Source organism: Rutilus rutilus, assembly GCF_951802725.1.
Source record: "Rutilus rutilus genome assembly, chromosome: 1".
NCBI lineage: Eukaryota > Metazoa > Chordata > Actinopteri > Cypriniformes > Leuciscidae > Rutilus > Rutilus rutilus.
In genome coordinates this window covers 42582904-42604305 of record NC_140209.1, presented here as the reverse complement: position 1 = coordinate 42604305, position 21402 = coordinate 42582904, and the positions used below count along the sequence as shown (strand labels likewise).

Sequence of the window (21402 nt, the reverse complement as noted above, 5' to 3'; positions counted from 1 at the left end):
TAGCAGCCTATGAAGGAGTGATCCAGCTCTCAGATTTCATCAAAAAATATCTTAATTTGTGTTCCGTAGATGAACGAAAGTCTTACGGGGTTGGAACAACATGAGGGAGAGTAATTATGGACAGAATTTTCATTTTTGGGCGAACTAACCCTTTAAGACTTCTAACTCACTGTGTTTGTGTCCGTGTGGGAAGTTCTCCTGTGTCAGGAGGGGGTTGTCTACTATGTAATGGGCCAGCTCTTCCTTCCATATCAATTTGTGATGGCTTTTGCGAAAAACAACAATATGTGAGTCCAGATCTCCCCCTTACACAATCAAACAGACAGTTTTGAAAAAAGTTTTTAGTTTGCCCCAAAATTAGAAATTCTGTCATCATTTACTCATCCTCATGCCGTTCCAGACCTGAATAATAATAAGAATAGTATGTTTTATTTATAATGCGCTTTTCTCATACCCAAAGCGCTACAAACAATAAAAACAAGTAAAAATACAAAAATTACAATAATAATACAAAGCATAGAAACAAACAAGAAATAAGTTAACACTGTTTTGATAAACTAATCAAATTGATGATTTTCTGTCTTCTGTGGAACGTAAAAGGAGATTTAGGGTGTGTTCACACTTGGCATGTTTGGTTCGATTAAAACGAACCCTGGTGCGATTGCTCTGTTAGTGCGGTTAATTTGAATAAGTGTGAACGCTACCATCTGAACCCTGGTGTGCACCAAACAAGCGGTTCGAAGTACTACCATTTGGTACTGGACCAAATGAACCAAGTAAACCGAACTACAAGTGTGAACACACCCTTAGTTTTAAAGTTATATTTTTTGCCCATACAATGAAAGTCAATGGGGTCCAAAAAACCTGGATTTGAGTCCAAAAAATCTTTGGAAAATTTTTTTACATAGAAGACTGAAATTAATGCATGTTTTAAACAACAAACCTGGCATTTAAATGAGCCGATTCAAGTGATCCTGATGCATCATCCACTAGCTAGTACTCGGTTTTGACCTGCAAGATTGTGTGGTCACACTTTAGATTAGGGTCCAATTCTCACTATTAACTAACTATTAACAGCACCTTTTGCTTAAATAAGGTAGTTGTTAAGTTTAGATATTTGAAGGATTAAGGGATGTAGAATATGGTCATGCAGAACAAGTCATTAGTTTGGGCTTTATAAATACTAATAAACAGCCAATATTCTAGTAATATGCATGTTAATAAGCAAGTTAATAGCAAGCATTAGACCCTAAACTAAAGTGTTACCGATTGTGTCATAAAAATTACATTTAACACACATTTTTGCAGGCATTTTTGCACTGTCATTATCTCTCCGCCAGAGGTTGCATTTTAACAACTATAACAATAACAATAACAAATACGAAACTTGATGAGGCTATGAAGGAGAGTGTAACGATGGGAGATTTCGTTTTCACCATCCAGAGATGTATAGAATTCACGAATCATATATCAGCTAATAAATTAGTTTTTGCATTACCTGTACGTTTGATCACACTATTTTATGTCATCATAATGAATTAGCTGCAAGGAACATGAAATGTAATGCTATATTAGCCTGTTCCTAATATGTGACTATTTGTCAAATGATTTGGTGGGTTAATGCTGCGCAGAAAACGAAACGCCACGCCGATATTGATCCTTTTTTCATTTCTCCGTTTGTCCCAAAGCTTGCTTGCCTCAGTTGATCTACGTTTACGTTTTCTTTTGTGGGATTTTCTTGCCAATCAATAATCGTGAACCATGATAACTGAACGACACAATTCAGCGGCATGCAAGTTATTGTATCATAGATATGAATACATAGATATATCCCTCAATAGCGGCTACATATAGCGGCCCATTGAAACGGTTTCTACAAGCGGAAACCAAGGATAGCGCGGACATTACGTCATTGATAGGCGACAATGTCAAGGGACGAGCCATTATTTAAAACTGGAATTTCTCTGGATTTAAAAATCCTTGGGAACTTTTGGGATAATGTAAGTACGCAACTGCATGAATTATATCACACTGTGCAAATGGTTTCTGAATATTTTATTACAAAAGTCTTACATATTGTACCTTTAAGAACGAAAACAATGCAGACAACATTGCATTTTTAGTGAACTCCTCCTGAAGTTGTTTGAAATCTGTCAATTGAGTCAGTTATTATAGCCTACAAAGATCACTGAGACCTAAAAAGGGAATATGGAACCAAATTAGAACAACACTGGACTTAAGAAAAGAAGGAAATCCAAACCTTTTAAGAAAGTTTGGCCTGACTGAAAAAAATGTCCAAAGCCAGAAATGGATGTGGAAGGAAAGCTTTCAGGCACTTTCGGGTCACGTGAAGCTGTTTTAAGTCACTATTAATCTACAGAAATACACTTATGTGTAGAGGGAAGACGAATCTGCTGCTATTAATGGAAAGACATTTAGTCTGAAAGGCACAAGCTTCACCTGGCCCACAGTGCTGAGTGAGGCTGCTTTGACTAGACGGAGCTCCTCTGCTACTCTCTGTTGGACTCCAGTGCTAGTATCAGAATGCAGAGTGTTCCGTCTGAGACTGGGTCAAACACCTGGATGCTACACTCATTACCTCACTATTGGTCTGAGTCAGCCATCAGGTGCTTCATCCACCTGCTCTTTTACACATCTGCTCTTATCTCTCCCTGAAAATTGTATGTGGCTGCGACTAAAGGGAGTTTTTTTATTACTGCTGTGCCATAACAACAACAACAAAAAAGAATTTGACTTGATGACATTTCATAACTCTCATTTTCCTGTTTTGTCCTTGTCTCTGTCTCTGTCTGTCCCTGTCTGTCTTTCTGTCTGTCTGCTTCTGTCATTTACATCCATCTCATTTTGTCATTCTTTGCCTTCCATTTTTTTTTCTCCTTCTCTTCCTTTCCCCTGATTTTTGAACTTTAAAAAATAAAAAATTTGTCATTCACCATGAATGAATCCAACTATTTTTTGCTTCCATAATAATTCCATTCATTCATCTTTCTCTGATGTATGTAATCTATCCATTGACCATTCATCCCCTCTGGATTTTCGCTTTTGTAGCTGCTGGCTACGAGAAGTCCCGCAGCCTGAATAATATTTCGGGGATGACAGGGGCCCCCCTGCGCCTGACCCCCATCACCCCCATCAACAACTCACCCTACGAACCCTACGAACCCTACGAGTCCCCTGGCCCTCTGCGGCGCTGCCGATCCCCCATACCCTCCATTCTGTAGCACATCTTAGGGAAAGGCAACGAAATAAACAAAAAAAAGACCCTCACGCACGTCATACCGCAATAGTATTAATAATCATGATAACGACGCTAAGTACTCACACCTCCGCTCCTCCATTGACTGGACAGGGTGGGGGTACACACCACTCTTTTTAATATGTCGTGCCTCAAAGGGAATGGGATACATTTATTTAGGGATTTAGAGCTTTAAGTACTAAAACGACTTCATCACATATACTTCAGGCAATATTTCAGACAGGCAACTAAAAACAATTATATGCTGTAACGTTCAGCGGATTATGCCTTATTATTGAAGATGAAAAAAACAAAAAAAAGAAGCACTGAATATTATTAGGATAAAACTCCTCACTGGTCCATAGGCAGCGACGAGTACCCTGTAGGAAATCTTTCCCTGTAGTTGAATGACTGTAGTTGGCTTTCCCACACGTTCCTGCCTGATTGCTGGTTGTAAAAAAAAAAAAAAGAGACTGTGATCCAGCAGGCTTATTCATTGAGTGCAAGTCGCTGAGATCAGCTTTGATACACCATTATAGGCCTTGAAAAATTCACTTCATATCAAAGCTTGGAATGATAAAGGTCATAGGTCACAGACAACATGCAAGTAGTTCAAGTGCATGCAAGAAAAGATGTCCATTAGGCAAGTAGAATATATCTAAACTCCCGATTCCCTTTAACTGCTATGAAGATTTGAAAATGAAGGCACTGTATGCTGGACTGATTTGAACTTACTAGTAAGCCCTGCAGTAGAGAATTAATGGATTGGATCATTTTGGCTGATTTGATTGTGATGAAGGAGTTTTTGGTGATTCAGGCCATGAGTATTAGGCTATGATTATAACACAAGAACACTTAGGCCTCAAGTATTCATACAGAGTATTTCCTACAGCAACATTTGTTGTCACTCAGTATTTGAAAATGTAATTCACACCGTTATTATTATTATGCTCTTTATTAAGGACAAAGAAAAATGCTTCAACCATTCTTGTGCAATATCAACTATTATGATGACCTCTGACCCTGAGGAGCTGACGATGAACGCTTCAGACTTTACTATGTACAACCATTAACTTTAACAGAGAGACCGAGAACTGATCATTACCAAAAAAAAAAAAAAAAAGAGGCTATTTTTGTACTAAGCATTTGGACATTGCGATTGGGATTGGGGTTTGGAGTTGCGCGGGCGGTTTTGAGTTGACATTTTGGGAGGACAGGATATCCGTGCTGTTGCATGGAGATCTACAATTAATGTGTTGTTTTTTGTATTTTGACTCTCTACATATTCAACACCAAGTACCACGAAACGAAAAGAGCAGTGGTCTGGACACATGGCAAAAAAAAAAAAATAAGAAGTAGCCATCCTATTAAGGGCCTGCAACCTTCTGCACTTCTTCGGGACCCTGTCCAACTTGTATACTAGTGCATGAAGGAACTTCCTTTCAAATATATCCTTTCCTATGGTACTTCCTCATAAATATGAAGACATATCAAGCTGAACTGCACTCCTCACTGCATATTCACAAATCCTGGGGCTGTGGTGAACCTTAAAGTTTCCCTACTAAGGGCAAGAATTAGCTGGACCTTTTCATCCTCATCATCACCATCATTAGGCATCACCCTCCCTCATTATAAATCATTTTCTGATTACTGTTATTCCTATTATTTGAATGCAGTATTTGAATCAGTTCAGTTTGTTTTCTCTATGGTCCTCTTCTTTTCTTTCTCTGTTTATATATATTTTTTGCCTGCTCTGTCTCTTGGATGCTGACCTTCGTTCCAATATAAAGGAGGGAACATTGAATGGATGCTGGATTGACAGCGGTCAGTAAGAGAAGAAAAAGAAAATATGACAAAATGAACTCTGTAATGCAGATATATGAGCCATATGTTTCACTGTGTGGGGGATTTGTGTCGATCTGCTGCATCTTTGAGTGCACAGATGCAAAACACACCTCTGGTGAAGATATCTCTGCAATGGCAGCTCACAAAGCTTCTACTTGTCTTTCTCTCCATGTGAAACAACAGAAAACCTGGGGTATAAGTGATACATTTTTTATCAGAACGCAAAGTAGCATTATTGATTTATTTTAGATTTTTTTATAGTCTTGCAACATACCCATATCCAATTTTTTTTTTTTTTTTTTTTTTTTTTTTTTTTACAGTTCATATGTAACCCTTCTTTTGAATTAATCAATATAGTTTTCTTTTGTTTTCATGTGTTTTTGCTACTGCCACATTACCTGTTACACTCCTCTTTCCCTCCTCTCTTCTTTCTTGGTTAAAGACGTTCACTGCTATAGTGAAGAAAATCACAGCGGTTGTTGATTACATGGAGCATCTGCATGGCAGCAGCAAACTAATGTGTGGCTCTGTGCTTGAATGAGTAAAACACCAATCATTAGTCGTCTGCATGTGTGCGCTGCCCTGCTTTATGTACATGCTTCATATACATTGAAGGTCTCAGGACAGTGAGCGAGGGACCATCTGCTGGATGGATGTGACACCACATGTGTGCTTGTGTAACTGGAGTGTTCAGTTAGACATTTAAGTGTAGATGTTAAGTGTTTTCTTTATTATTGAACCAACAGGTCATCCAGCCGTACAAAGGCAAAATGCAGTAACTACACCACACTATTTTCATAGTGGAGCCAAACCCATCCATCACAAGATTATAACCCAAGAGATCTGATTTTGCTTATAACTCAATTTTGAAAATATGCATTAACTGCGTTTTGTCTTTGCACGGCAAAGACAATTCTTTTAAAAGGTGTCTATTAAAAATGTATGTTACAAGGTGCCTTGTAAAACAAGCAAGTGCAAGTGTGCATTATGTGTTACCTTAAATTCAGACAAATGACCTGGTATATTTAGAAGGAGAGAAAGAGGGAGACTAAAATCCCTGTATGATTCAGGTCCAGCCAAAACACTGTTTTATTTCTCATCTCTTACGTCTCTTCCATGTCCCTCTCCTCTTCATCTCTCTTTTTTTATATTTTTTATTTTATTTTTTTTGCCTTTGTGTTTTTATGCTCTTTATGAGGTTGTATAGTTCAGGTCTTAATGAAATGTACAGTTTTGAAGTTTGACTTTGTAATTTCCACATGCATGGATTTCTATTGCGAGCAATAAGGAAATTATAAGTCTATATATCTGTTTTGATAAGAAAATGTATTTTAACAACGAGGTTTATGTATATGTTTGTTTGTACATATGGATGTGTATATTCATATTCATATGCACATGTATATTAATGATTTGCATGAAACAAATGTACAAACGATTTTTTTTTTCATTGCTGTTTTGTTACCAATCTGTCATTTTTGACTTGATTGCTGTGGGTGTGGGTGGGGGTGGTGCTTAGTTTTGCATGCCAAGATGCTATTGGGTGGCAGAGACCATTACAACTGTTGTATTGAATATGGGGTTTTGAATGTGCTTTAACTATGTACGTTTGATTTAATTTCATTTTCTCTGTTAGACATCAAAAGCATTGCAAATGGTCATTTTATGATTTATTGTTTTTCATCTTTTCACAGAGAACTATTCTGAAAGCCCAGTGCTTATCAGATATATGCAAAAAGAAGCAGTAACTGTGAACTAAGACTAGAACAGAAAATCCACTTCTTCCTTTATAAAAACATTTCCATACGAACACCTGAGCCCCTGAACCAGTATCAGCTCCTGTGCAACTCCATTTTAGTTTGTATTCTCATCTCATGACATCATCAATCTTGTTTAATCATCTTAGTTTTGCATTATTAATGAGGAAATTGGTTGTTCTGTTTTCCCCTTGCTGTTGTGTTAACCTCAGCTCTAGCCCCCTCTGCTGGTTTTTCGAGGGATGAACTGACGTACGTAGCATTCGGTGTTGTAGATCATTAGCACTCTTTGGTCACTTTAGAGGCTAAGAATACTGATTTTTAGCCCTTAATGTTTACCTGTTATATATAAGATTCAAGAAAAGATACATTAGACATTTTTAACAGACTCTGACCTGAAGGATTTCCTGTTCTCTCTTGTTTGTTGACAACTAAAATCACTAGACAATAACACTGATCAGAGCAGAGAAGATGCTAATAAGTCTGCTCACAACAGCAATGCATGTTTCCACGTATACAAGATAGCTAGCACTTAGCATCCTAGTGCATTTTGTGGTTTTGCTGTGTGTTGTCTATCTGTAAAGGCATAGTCAGGGTGGACAGAGTGGATGGAACAGCTCCACTTACATCCCTTTATCGCAATCCTGAAGTTATGATGTGGAAGAGACAGGCCTGCCACAAGTTAGCTTAGTTAGCAAATACCCTGGTGAGCAGAGGCTGCATGCAATCACGGAGGGCAATGTAAATAATTCTCTTGTACAGAGACTGCATGTGGAGTTAACAACACAGAAACTATTGTTTGATTCAAATGTGGCATTTGAAACGGGGAGAGCAGGTCGAGTTCAAATGATTTAGCGACATTACCCAGTATCCTCTCTGTCTCTGTCAGACTTACGCTCCCCTGTCACTACTCAGGTAAATCTCTTTTTGTTTGTCTATACCAGTGCTTCCAAAATGATGTCATTCAAAACAAAGAGAGAGATGATAAGTTATGAACACCACGTGTACACATGCATCTGTGTAAATATGAAATCATTTCTGACCCCAACACTCATTGCAAGTCTTCCTTTTCCACAGTGTCCTTCTCTTCCTTTATTTTGTCATTTCATCGTTCACTTTCATTTATTCCAAACTACAAACTCTTACTGCTTCCAAATAACAACCAAAAAAGCCCATATGACATTATGAGAAACTGAGGAAAAATAATCAGTGATTTGTTTAAAAAAAAATTATTTAAAAAAGAACTTTTCAAACACGGTCTGCCATAAGTGGATTACAAAAAAAACTATGTGCAATCAGGACGCAACCAAAATCAGGATATGAAAGCATGAGGGTCAGAAGGACAGATTGTGTGTTTGGGGAACAGAGTATTGGGAGGATTGTCAACAAATGAAGAAAGACATCGTGAAAAGGAGGACAGTTTGAGGAAGAAAGAAAAAAGGCAAAGAGAGGAGGAAGGGAGCTGAACGCTTCTCAGTGTAAGAATGTACATATGGTGTTCTGTGTGTCACACTGTGTTCTCATGTGCCTGACTGTGTGCTTAGTGTTTTGTTTTTATTGTGTGACACTTTGTTTTCCCGCTCTTCTAATGTTTGGCGCTGTGCTCAAATGGTGCACTCGCTCTCTATTCCCTATGCCAGTTTCACTTTTTGCTAATATCAAAATAAAGGGCACTTCATGGGGAATAGGGAGTCGTTTTGGGACGCACCCTTTGTGTGAAGGAGTTCACTGATCTACAATGAGCTTTTGCTTTGTTCTGGTCCATCCTAGAGGGCTGACAAAATCGATGATTATTAATTGATTCTGTTGATTTGATTCACCTAGATTAAAACCACGCTTTTGTGGCCCTCAACGACTGGAAATTTTATTCAGCTTTGTGTGTGTTTGTTTTTGTGAGTGTGATTCCAAGAGTCTTGCATTTGTGTATTTTGTTTTTGAGCGCATGTTACATGGGCTTTGCTATGAGTACACTTGGAGTTTTTGTTTTATTTAATTTTTTTTTAATTGGTATGTAGGAGACTTTATGAAAATATGTTCTATGGACATCACTCCAAAACAAAGAAAAAGAAAAATTATGTGTTTGGCTTCTTTAGCTTTGGCTCTCACAGTTGCACAGTCTGAAACGACTATCATCTGCGATAGCCTCTAGCGGTCTGTAGCTTTTAGTGCGTTTGTATTGAGCCGATGCAACGTGTGATGTGATACTGATATTCCTGTCCTCCGTTTTCCTATCCCCCTCTTTTTCTGTCTTTCTTTCCTACAGTGCTGAGCTTCTGAACTGCCCCTTTTCTGAGCTCCCCAACTGCAAAACCTGTCCAGAGGCAACCCCCAGGGTCACTGCAGGAAACAGAGACGGCGAAAGAGAGAAAACGAGAGATGAAAGGAGTGCTGCGCTAATCCCACTTGAAGAAAACATTGTAACGCTCACCTCTCCATTACTAATTTTAACGCCCAACGTAGGTGCAATAAACAGAAGATATCACGCCCTGGGAGGATGTTAAACACATTTTCTTCCTACAAGGATCTCCAGCCTTGGGAAAAGGGTGGGATTCAGCATACAAACTGTAGTATGTCCTGGCAAGACCCTTCCTGGTTGAAATGGATGCAATTTTAAAGTAACGAGAACTATTTTTGTGGGGCGTTCCACCATGATAAATGCACCTGAAAGTGGACAACAAAACCCTCAATCCAGTCTCAGATACAAATAATGTGTGGAAAAATACCCATCATGCTCTTCAACGCTATGCAATTCAACCACACATTCACAGGCGAGTTCATCAAGCACTTCGATCGAACGGTTTATCAGCCAAACTTTTTCCACTCCTTTAACTTTTGGAGATCTTGCACGTGCTTTAAATGAAAATAGACAGCAGTGTCATCGGCCTGCCATATTCCTACATCGTACGAACAGTTTCCCCATTCATCTAATTGGAACATTTTGTTCAGAGCGTCCTTCTCAGGGCCCACGGAAAGGTGACTTTGTCCACTATGAAGAAAAGAGCGTCAGCCTCTCTCTTTTCTCTCTCTCTTAGTTCAGCTCTCTGCATCTCAGCATTTCTGTTCCACTGTAGATGAACTGCATGGCATGAATGAGAAAAAAACAAAACAAAAAAACAAATCAAAACAAAAAACAGAGAGAAAGATGGTAGAGATCGTGCTGAGAGGAGCAAGAGGAAACCGAAGACTGGGCCGCTCTGTTTGCACAGTACAATATGGGTGACTCTGGACAAGTGGATGGGGTCACGGATGAAAAATGCAGGTCCTTAACCTTCAAGTGGGGAACACAAAATACAACATAAGTGCATGACACCTGATGAAGGACAGAGGGGGTTTTAAGTGGACTGGATGAACTATGACAAAAGCTGAAAAAAAGAGAAAATTAAAAATGCATTTTTCTCACTTTGTTTACCAGCATGACTAAACTGCATGACTTCTGCAAGCCCTGAACCCCAAATTAGAGGGCTTGGAATCACTAAACACCGAAATCAAATGGAAACAATAAAAGTTTATGCTAAATGCTACTAAATTTAGAGAAGAAAAAAAAAAAAGAATATATTTAAAAAAGAGAGGCTCTATATTTTGTTTTTGAATAAAAAAGAATATTGTAAAAAATATATAGGATTGCAAGATTCACACAGTTTTGTTGGATAAAAGAAAAAAACCCCACTGAGTCTAGCTGAATGATGAGACAAACTCCTTCAACTACTACTGCTCCCTCCATGGCTTCAAGTGACATTTCTTTCCTTCTCTTTCTCCACCGTTTCACCCTTTACTTGAACTCTCCTGGCTCTCTGCTCTGCCCTTCACGATCTCCCTCAGTCATGGCAGCCTCCAGCAGTGGCACGAAAGCTCCTCTGGAGACCTCCGACACCTACAGGGCTCTTTTCTTTTGACGGCTATGGGTCTAAAGAGCAAGGTGGAAGGGGATTTTAAGGCTGTGGGTGAAGTTTTCTTTTTATGTTGAGTCCTGATGGAAAGTTTTGAGTTGTTTTGCCATGTTTGTTCTTTTTATTTCATCCACATGCTGTGGGTAAAATCAAAGCTTTATCCATCAAAAGTGAGCCACTTAATATCAATCTAGCGAACATTAACATTATGTGCTGTGACTTGAGACCCTGAGCACTTACATCGCAAAGCACTATTGTCCAATCATGAAGCCATAATGTGAGAGTAGCGCCACTGTCTGAGCTCAAAGGTGCTCAGCAGGAGAACATGCTGAACATGGTTTTGGAGTTGTCTTGGTTTTGTTTAAGATGTTGACATTAGCATTTCATTCTACAATATATTCTCTGAATTAGTTTGGGTGGTACAGAGCTTTGCAAGGTTTTGACAAAAAAAATGTCACTCATTTTTTTTGTATTTTGTTTTCTGGATTACTAGATTTTATTACAAAAGTTTCAAAAAAGTATTACATATGCTGATCACCCACTAAAACCAGCCATGCCACACCAAAATGGACTTTCTTCTTAACTTAGCGGCATATTTCTGATATTAGCATTAGTATTAACATTATCCTGCATGAGAGGAGGCCATGATTCCACCAATATCTCTTTTACATCATAGGTTACACATGTGAGCAACTGTTTGACTGTTTGTTCAGACCTTTTATTGTCTTCTTTGTTTCAGCAACAAGACCTGAACCACCTTTTTTCAAAAGTGGAAGTTCTTGTTGAAGTCTGGTTAGGTGTTAGAGTATGTTTACATTGTTTTATGTCACTTTAAGCGTCATTTGTTTTCTTAAAACCCCATGACTGTGTTCTTTCAGCATTCATCGTTCAGAATCTGATGTAAGCTTAGTTTAGTAACTACCTATGCAACACCTAAGCAAGACCTTAGCAGCTCACACACACACACACAAACACACACACACATATATGCCATGTGCTCAGGCCAGCTGGCTGGTGTCTGTTTACCGGTGCTGTGTGTCCAGGGAGGGAAAACGACACAGATGCAGCTCCATCACCACAAGAGCCAGCGTTATCTGCTGACCGTGTAGTGTTACTTCAAACGTTAGCAGCTGGCCCAAGTAGCTTGAAGGTGCGACAGACGTGTGCAGCTGTAGTAGCCATGTCGCTTTCTTTAGTGGTGCACTGAATTCCCTTTCCTTCTCGGTTAATATGTAAGGTCTGTTTTACGTCTTCTGCAATGTCTCTCCTGCATGCTTCAGGGTACAGGAAGACACTCGTGCACTTTTCGAGTTCGCATATACATTTATATGTAATCATATACTCATCTCAGAGGGTATGTAGGATATATATGTAACCAGAACTTATTTTATATATGGTACTCAGTTCTAAATTGCATCTCACAAGCATTTGCTGACTGGTTAAGATAATGTGTACCTCTCTGGTCGTTCATAAAGTCAAATTGGATGGTGTTTTGGAGCAATAATGACGGAGGTCCACCTTTTTCTCATTGTCGTCATTAGGAATTGGGGGGACATGTTCATCTCATCACGGATAGGAAACCCAGCGTGCCTGAAACTGTTCCCTGAATGTGTATGTAAACAGCCACATCAATTGAAGACGCTCTCTCTGCAAAAGCTTCCCATGAGGGTTTGTCTTAGCGTGAATGAGATCACAACCCCTCCAGATGGCGGACAGGTCACATACCTTTACTTGAAACCCAAATACAAAACATATCAGAGAGGAGCAGAACAAAGCCAGAATCAGTATCCACGCTTTCTCAACTTCCTGTTTGCATCCCCTCCCACTCTCTCATCTGTTCCCTCTCCTTCTCAATTTTTGAGGAAGAAGCTTTTTTGCATCCCTTGTTCTTGTGTTTTTCTATCATATTGTTTGAAGTTGAATTATAATGCATGCATGGAATACAATGAGGACAGTAACTTGTGAATAATTTGTGAATGGCCAGAATGAGGTAACCATCTCTTTCACCTGGGCTCTCTACTCTGCGACTGCTCTCTCAGAGACACTTAGAGAGGAAGAAAGAACATATTGTTTCTAGTTTTCCTCACCCTTCCCTTTTTCGTAAAAATGTAGCCGTATAGCAAATGTAAGTTCTGGCTATATGCTAGCCATTTCGAAAGACTATATTAATATGTTTATATATCGTTTTCAAGATGATATTTGTAAATGTGATGTCTGTGTATCTGTAGTAAATATTCATCAGAGCTTCCACAGACTCAGAGCTGAACAGATGCAGCAGTTGTGAGGGCAGATATCAACAAAAAACCCTGCAGGAACTCAGTTTTCACTGCATGTGTCTGTATATTTGTTATAGTTTGGCCCAATATGCACTACCTGTTTTTGTATTTTGTCATTTTATACTTTAATTACTTTATGTAGCTTGTTTAAAGGGGGGAAATTCATTGCACTATCACAGCTAATGGAGCTGCTGTGTCTACTGCTGAGCGCAACCCTAACCATACACCCCCGCCCCAAACTCCCCTGGTTAAGAAACAGGGATAGAGAGACAGAGAGTTAGAAAGAGAGGCCAGTGAGAAAGAGAAGGTCCCTAAAAGAAATGGATGAGTTCTATGCTATTAAGATTGATGCTGGATACAATTTTATTGTCATACAAAAAAGGGAAAAAAAATATCAAGAACTGTATAAAATATATTTCAATGGAATGTTTATTATTTACCTTTTATATTTTTGAAATGTATAAAGAAAAAAAATTAATAAACTGTAATAATTTAACAGAGTTTGTGAAAACTGAGACTTAAAAATCGTTATATTACTAAAAGTATGAAAGTTTGAACGTGAATGCTAACCTACCTGATCAAATCTTCTCCATTAGATAGGGAAAAAAAAAAAACTATTAGAAAAAAGAAATCCAATTTAAAAAGAAAAAGTTATCAAAAAGTCAATAAAAATGTTAAAAGCTCATGCCAAAATTTTCAACATGTGTCCTGTGTGATTCTTCAAATGTTGTGGTTTCTTCATGTTTCTTCATGTTCTTCTGGGATCCAAGAACACATTTACAGAATAATTAATGTGTTTACCTATTTTCATTTGATTTATTTTTAATTATTTTTAGAATAAATTAATTTCCTTCACATGCTTATAAGCAAATTGATTTTTTAATAATAATTCTCTTACATGTATCATCATGGCTTTGGGGCAAGGGCATTGGGCTTTCTTAATCTACATTATTGAGAAAGTTGAAACAATTAAATTTCAATTACACCATATTTATAGTACATAGTTATTTTGTTTAATTACAGAGTAATTAATTTATAAAGCATTGTCTACACACTGATCCACAACCAGGCCCAGGTGAGATCAGAATTTGTTGTTTTATTAAGAGTTTTTTTTCCAATAAAAATGCATAGAGTTAAAACGGTTGCATGAGGTAGAGTTTTATAACAGCTGCATCAAAATTACAGTGAACAATTCTCTTGGCACAATATGATATTTCAAGTCTTGTTGGTGATTGTCCCATTTTGGATGTGCTTAAATGTAAGAAAAGGGCCCTCATCCTTCATCTTTCTTTTATCCCTCCTCAGGGACATGGACTGAGAGATGCACAATAAATATCACATGCAGTACATCTGTAATTCCTGTCTTTTCATACACTATATTTTATAGTATTTTGTGCACAACAGTATATAGCCTTTTCTCTTATTTTCGGCCATCAAACCATGTTTGTGTTATTCAGGTGCATTTGTAAATCCTTCTACTTCATCACTCCTCCACTGACCCTCCTCAGGCAACTCTTTTTAGTCTCCAGACGATAAGGCCACCAAGCAGTACTCCGCAGATGAAGAGGACTCCAGAGGAGAGGGAGATCGGGCTGGATGAGGAACCGAAATCTTGCTCAAAGGAGTAACGAGCCAAGGAAGAGATACTATTGATCTGAAGGTATTTAAAAGAGTTAATCAATGACTATTACAGATGTGTCTCACCAATGCTGTGTTAATCTAAGTGTTGTCATGTTAATCAAATCGTACCCATCCTCCTCTATTGCAGATCCAGTACACCAAGTTATCCCTGAAGTAATCCAGTGTCCAAGACACTATTCCTGAGACATAATCAGCAAGAATCTATATGCAAAAAAAAAAAAAAAAACAAGCACAAAAGCATCAAAGTGCAACCACACATCTGGTCACAAAGCTTTAACACTTTGGGCACTGAAACACACAAATGATGGTATAGGTAAAGAAAGCACTGCACAGGCCTACCTTTACGACTGCTTTTCCAACAACACAGATCAGAGTAACAATTTTCCCCCAGGTGATGCCATCAGCAAACACTTTGTCTCCAAGCCTCTGAAAACTCTGTCTGTCCATCACTCGTGTAACCCCATCAACCATGCTAAAATTAAACACATAGGCTATACTTGATAACAATTCATTATTCTTGAAGCCCATATCCCACTTCCATAATAAGATAGCAATCTCATATCTCACTTTAATTATAATATTGTTTAAACGGACTTCTATAATAGGCTACATATAGTTATCCACTCGCATTTCAAAAAGACCTTTCCATACTAACTTGTTAAATTGTGTATCACTATCGAAATAATCGCCGATGGTTCTGATGACTTCAGCCATCTGATCCAGGAGCTCCTCCTTCTCATCACTCATTTGCTGCGGTTCAGGAAGAGACGGTCCACATATTCCCGCCCTCTGTACCTGGTCCCTTAGTGATCTGAAAACATATTGTGAAAGCATTGGTATTTTGATATATCCACCTTATTTTTCAACGCGGAAGCTATTTTCTGTGAACGTATTCCGATTAAGCCGCTATAGGGAAATAACGAGAAGAATAACAAAGTGCTGAAAATGGGGAAACTATTTGCGCTACGTAAACCAGGGTGTTTATAATTACGGCAATAAATTTAAATAATAGTTTTTAACACCAGTTTGCAATATCAAGTAGGCCTAGCATAACGATTTTTTTTTTTTTTTATTATTATTTTACAGCTAAACATAACTGTATAGGCTGATGACACCGGAAGCTAGACACATTTAATTTCCACTCTTACGTGAAAATTAAGGTAGATAACGAAACGAAACTAATAGCAACCTTATACTTTATTCAGTAGGCCTAGCCTACTTAAAATGAATGGCAATAAAAAATGGCACAAACGAATAACATATAAAATATGAATCTAGTTAGGTTAAATTATTAGGCCCTATGTGTAGGTTTTGAAGTGACATTGATTGTGAAAAAAAATATACTTTTTTTAAATGGGCTTAAGGCTACAAGTATTTATTTATCAGGTATATATTTACAAAGTGATCTGCTCAACATCAGACAAATATTTCGATATAGGCTAGCCTACAAACAAATATGTAGGCCTATGTGAAACTTACCGAAGTACAAGATTGTTTGTAAACTGGTCATCTAAGAAATACAAAAGTAAATGTCACTTTACTGGATTTCATGATATAGCGCACAGGAAATAATGGCAAAGGCCGGTTTAGTAGGCTAACGTGGCTGAATAGCCTACCTGATGCCATGAGCGCTTCTTTTTCCTGTCTTCCTCTTTGGTCCTACGATAGGTTTTGATGGTCACATCACAAAACAAAATGAAAGTGTACCTATTTATGGCCTTTGCCAAACGTGACGCAGACTTCTAACAGGTTTAGCCTCTTGTCGTCCGCATCTTCACTCTCTAGGCTAAGTGAAAAGAAAAGCGAAACAAGTTCTGTTTGCTGCATTTCCTTCCATCTGTCGTACAAATCGAATCCACACTTAACAGTCATCCTCAAAGTAATTAATTCACAAGACAGAAATGTGTGTGTGTGTGTGTGTGTGTGTGTGTGTGTGTGTATATCAGGCACGTGCACAGGTATAGGGCTCTACCTGTGCAGAGCATATGCCCTTTTTGCCCAGGTTACATACAGGAAGTGCCCTTTTTTTGGTGGTGGTGTTTTTTTCTTTTTCAATAAATCAAAGCTATTGGTCACCCTTTACGTCTGTCTGTCTGTCTGTTTTACAAATATTTAGCCAATGAAAGTTCTTATAAAGAGCTTGTGTAAAACTTGTTCGATCCTCAAACTGTCAGTAGGCTACACCATAACTCCGCAGGTTTGCAGGGGTAAACAAAGATCTTGTTGTTTGAATAAGTACTAAACACTATGTCTATAAAGGCTCATATTTTATTGATTTGATGTCTGACTGAGACATGTGGGACCCGAGAGATGTCTTGCATTTGCCATCTAGTCATAGCCAATTAGCCTACCCTGTTTCGTACTGGAATCCTCGTCACCTAGGTAACATATAAGAAATTTCTTCTTTGATTTATGATTGCGGACCAACTTTATAATTAATATTTAATCATGTTATGGTAATAATATTAAATTATGGTTAATTCAAGGCTCTTAATATGCACGTAGGCCTATTCGCGATCTAATTTTTGAATCAGTAGGCTATCATTCATCGCTCGTCTTCACAGTAAAACATGTTTTTTAGGGATTTAGGGCTTTAGGGCTAAAGAAGCCCTGAAACGCTGTATATCTATATTATCTATATTATTATTATGGTTGTAATAGTGAATAAATCTAAAGCTTTTGAGACTATTATTTTGTGTTATTGAATTTGTCATGAAGATGTGACCATTTCTTCCTTTTATGTAATGTAGGCTTACTAAATAATCTTAATATAAAAAAATAAAATAAAAAAAAGGGAGGGGGGTGCCCTTTTTCAGTTTCAACACATGCCCCTCAAAAGGTCTGTGCATGAATTCAAAAAATGTGTACAAAAAAAACATGTGCTCAACTGAGGTGGATAATGTTTTTATCCCATAAGAAGAGATGTGGAAACACATTTACAAAAAAAATAAAAAAAATAAACACTAACAGGGGATGTGATCGATAACTGGACTCATTGGAATCATATATTATACATTATTATATTATATATAATGTGTGTGTGTGTGTGTTTGCAGAATCAAAAGTCAATGGGACATACAAGCTGCAAATCTTAAAAAAAAGAAAATACATTTTCAGAAATTGGCAACTTAAGTCACATTCAATGCACAATACTTACATTTTACAAGGGAGTGGAAAAAACACATAATAGAAGACCACTATTCAATGTCATAAAACAATTATTAATAAAAAGCTTAGGCTCAGTTCTTATCACTGTACAATCTGTCCTGATTTTACAAAATAGTATAAATACATAAAATAAAGGCATAATACAATAAAAAGGGGCAAATTACAAAATCATGCAACAGATCAGTTTATGTGATTTCTCTCAGGTTTACAGACTTAACACTTCTGTTGTTGTATTGCCACTCTCTCTCTTAGCTTTTTTGAAGTCTCGAGAAGATGAAGCCACCTAACAGTAGGCCACAGGTGAAGGAAAACGCAGCTCCAAAATAGGGAAAATATTTTCTCAGTGAACAACCAGAAAATTGCTCAAAGGAGAAACAGGCCAGTGCAGGGATACTGTACATCTGTATTATGGCGTACAAACAAATAATTTATAGATGTAATATTGTGACCAAAACGGTTCAACACATCTTTAAAACAAAAGTCAAATGCTTCTTTATATTCCAGTATTTGAAACAATAATGTAAAAATATTTCTTACCCATCCTCCCACTTTGCGAATCCATTCCAACAGATTCCTCCTAAAGTAATCCAGACTTAAAGTCAGAATACCTGAAACGATTCTGGGCAAACGTGCAAGGACCATCTATCGAGAGCAAAGAGGAGCTTAGAAGTTACAAATTAACTGTACAAATATAAACATAAAGATGCATGCGATACAAACAACAGATATATTAACGATTTGAACAGATAACATACAGCAGGATCCAATACCTTTGCAGACAGCTTTCCAACTGAATAGAACAGCACTATAATTCTCCCCCAGTTGATCTGGCCATCTGTGAAAACCTTTTCCACAAGCCTCCAGAAACTTTTTTTATCAGCTACTTTTACTAAGCCGTCAATCATGCTGTGAGTTTAGAAGAACAGAAAGAGAAACCAGGGGTTTTAAAAACATGTTTAGACAACACCACTGATGTTCAGTAAAGACAGAAAATGTTTCAGATCTCAGACTGACTCATTAAATGCTTGATCTTGATCGAGCCTATCACCGATCACTTTAATGGTCTCCGCCAACTGTTGAACAAGCTTCTGGTCCTGGCTGTTGCTTATTGGTCGAGCTTCGGGAAGGTCTGGTGGGGCTACATTTCCTTCGGCTGCCACATTCATCACCTCACGTCTTACTACCCTGAAAGACATTTTATACTGTACGTTAACTGAATAGGAGTCAAATGTTTAGAGGTACTATTACAGGGGAAAGCATTATAATCACACACAGATATTTTGTGCATCCTATGTTTCAGTTTGCTTGAAATTGCTTTGAGTCCTACATTTACGGTATCCGAGAGAGCTCAGCATGTTGCAACTGAAAAAAAAAACATGCAACAGAAAACCCCCCAGCAAATTAAGAAAACATCTTCATCAGTTTGACAACACATGTGCAGCAAATACTCACAACGCAATCAAATACAGAAACATGCTGCAAATACAACGCACATACAATCAGGATGTTAAAATAAATTTGGTATTTGGTTGCTTTGTATTGAGTATTTGCAACCGATGAAGATGTTTTCTTAATTTTAGCTCTCTCACCTACCGTATAAATTACCGGTTTTGCAGTGTTTTTTTTTTAATGAGTGGGTCTCATGTTCAAAATAATGAATTCAAAATGTTACAGTCAACATTATCGATATTGAATTTATTTCTAAAATCTAAATACTTTTTTTTTTTTTTTATCAAGAACATATTTAATTTTGTCCACAAGAGTTCTGTCAACTATGTTATTAACCGAACAACCCCCTGAACAACAACACCATACGATCAGCACCATATGATGTTATTTTCCTCTGTGTTGGACATTTTGAGCACATTATTGTGAGTTCTCTCATTTTGTTCAGTGTTTTATCTACAATAACCTCTGGTAATCAACAATGGTAATTACAGTTTACAATATTTTTATGATTTCAATTCAAATATATTTCCAGATTTGTCATTTACCTGATGAAGAAAAAACCACAAGGTTGGCCAAACAAGGTCAGCCATTGAAATTATGTAAAAATGGTGAAATTGTCATTTATGTAGAAATGTGATGTATACTTATATATATATGTTATGTTATTATATAGTTGTCATGACATAACTGGGACTGTGTCCACTGGTGATAATAAATTATTTGTCATGGATTTTTTTTTTTTATAATAATTTTCTGTGACACAAGACACTCTCTCTCTCTCTCTCTCTCTCTCTCTCTCTGTGTGTGATATAGTTAACAATGTGTGCATCAACTGTTAGCCTACTTGTGTTTGTATGTTTTAAATAATTAAAATGCTGCTTCTATCCTTTCAAAGTATCATTTATATCCACACAGAGTTTTGTATAACATCTCTAAATTCGGTTAATGTAAAACAGGCATTTTTAAACTACCAACTACCCACTTTTAACTACTAGTTTTGTGTTTATATTTGGCATTAATAACCACCAGCCTTGTGGAACTGCATTATTGGTGCCAAAAGCATTATAATGATCACTTATTGGAAGGTGTATCAAGAGCATGTGCACATGATGTTTTGAGCAAGTGTCTCAAATAGTCACACACAGACATCAAGATTTTGGATGGGCCTACTAAATATAGGAAAGTAATTAATGGTTCTAATGGTAAGTAGGCTAATTAAACTAATTCATTAATTTATAATGCAACAAACAACAAATCATAAGTTTACGAAGTGAAACATACCCGATTAAGAGCGCTTCTCCAATCTGATCATCTGTAGATCGAAGAGAAACATTAACAAACATCTAACATCGCTTGAAGAGCCCAAACACACGGTCACTTAAGTTAACTTACCCTGCGAGACTTCGCAAGCCATTATATATATAATATAAATATATATATTGTTGTTGTTTAGTTTCTCAGATAATGTTTTCGACTGGATGTATAGCTCTGGGGGGAATCCCACTCTATTTCAGGACAGTACTCGCAACTTTTTCACGAGGCTGAATCCAGCTTCTTGTTCGCAGCTTCCGACGAACACTACACGCCCTCTGGAGGTCGCATTTGTCGGGGACGCAGCTGTAACATGCCGTGATGGCAACTATGGACGCCTTCCATAATTTATTTGATAAACAAGTTTTAAAAAGGATTTATTTATTTATTTATTTATTTATTTATTTTTGTGAATGATGAGTTCCTTTGCTGTAGTCTAATAGTAGGCTATGATTAGGAGGGGTTTGACGTAGACTACAACCAGTGTTGCCATGTCCACCGCAAGTAGGCTACTATCAGCGTGGGATTGTTCGTTCATAAAGTTAGACCCACTCATATATGCGGGTTGCGTTTTTTCACATGAATTAAAATATTGTTTGTATATTTTAAAATGTGTTGTATTGTTTTAAAGGTATGGATATTGTTATAAAAAATATTATTGAACACAATATTTTACAATAACTTTCAATGTAGTCTTCTTAACTGATCTATGAGTTTTATATTTTCTGTGTTGTTACATCTGACATTCCTCAAAAAAAAAAAAAAAAAAAAAAAAAAAACTGGTTTCACTAATTTTCACTTTTTGTGGCGCT

General features: G+C 37.4%; 3 protein-coding genes across 15 annotated transcripts in view; 1 reads left to right on the top strand and 2 right to left on the bottom strand.

Moving 5' to 3' along the window:
- Positions 1-9952, top strand: part of kcnc3a (potassium voltage-gated channel, Shaw-related subfamily, member 3a) — a 69314-nt gene extending 59362 nt beyond the window's left edge. For 3 of the 12 annotated variants that reach the window (XM_084414795.1, XM_084414801.1, XM_084414800.1), the window contains one exon: positions 3070-4356. In XM_084414795.1, the coding sequence (XP_084270921.1) occupies positions 3070-3242 (173 nt within the window). In that variant the 3' untranslated portion in view covers positions 3243-4356. Of the gene's footprint in view, positions 1-3069; positions 4363-5046; positions 5207-6795; positions 8337-9121 lie in introns of those variants that run through there. The other 9 variants (XM_084414805.1, XM_084414797.1, XR_014628017.1 and 6 more) reach the window with 8 other exon arrangements.
- Positions 9953-13886: 3934 nt separating this feature from the next.
- On the bottom strand, positions 13887-16662 carry LOC311294487 (apoptosis regulator BAX). 2 transcript variants are annotated; one of them, XM_084415396.1, is made up of 6 exons: positions 16279-16662; positions 16142-16172; positions 15318-15473; positions 15002-15134; positions 14771-14863; positions 13887-14675 (listed from the first exon to the last, which is right to left on the bottom strand). In XM_084415396.1, exons 1-6 carry the CDS (start codon positions 16286-16288, stop codon positions 14526-14528), a joined length of 573 nt encoding a protein of 190 aa, XP_084271522.1. In that variant the 5' UTR covers positions 16289-16662; the 3' UTR covers positions 13887-14525. The 2 variants fall into 2 exon arrangements, with proteins under 2 accessions (XP_084271522.1, XP_084271523.1); XM_084415397.1 differs by lacking the exon at positions 16142-16172 and having other exon boundaries at positions 14099-14675.
- An 888-nt stretch (positions 16663-17550) lies between these two features.
- baxb (BCL2 associated X, apoptosis regulator b) lies at positions 17551-20877 on the bottom strand. Its single transcript, XM_084415327.1, has 6 exons — positions 20672-20877; positions 20561-20591; positions 18845-19015; positions 18601-18736; positions 18368-18472; positions 17551-18231 (listed from the first exon to the last, which is right to left on the bottom strand). The coding sequence occupies exons 1-6, from the start codon at positions 20691-20693 to the stop codon at positions 18079-18081; spliced, it is 618 nt and encodes a 205-aa protein (XP_084271453.1). The 5' UTR covers positions 20694-20877; the 3' UTR covers positions 17551-18078.
- Positions 20878-21402: the final 525 nt, after the last annotated feature.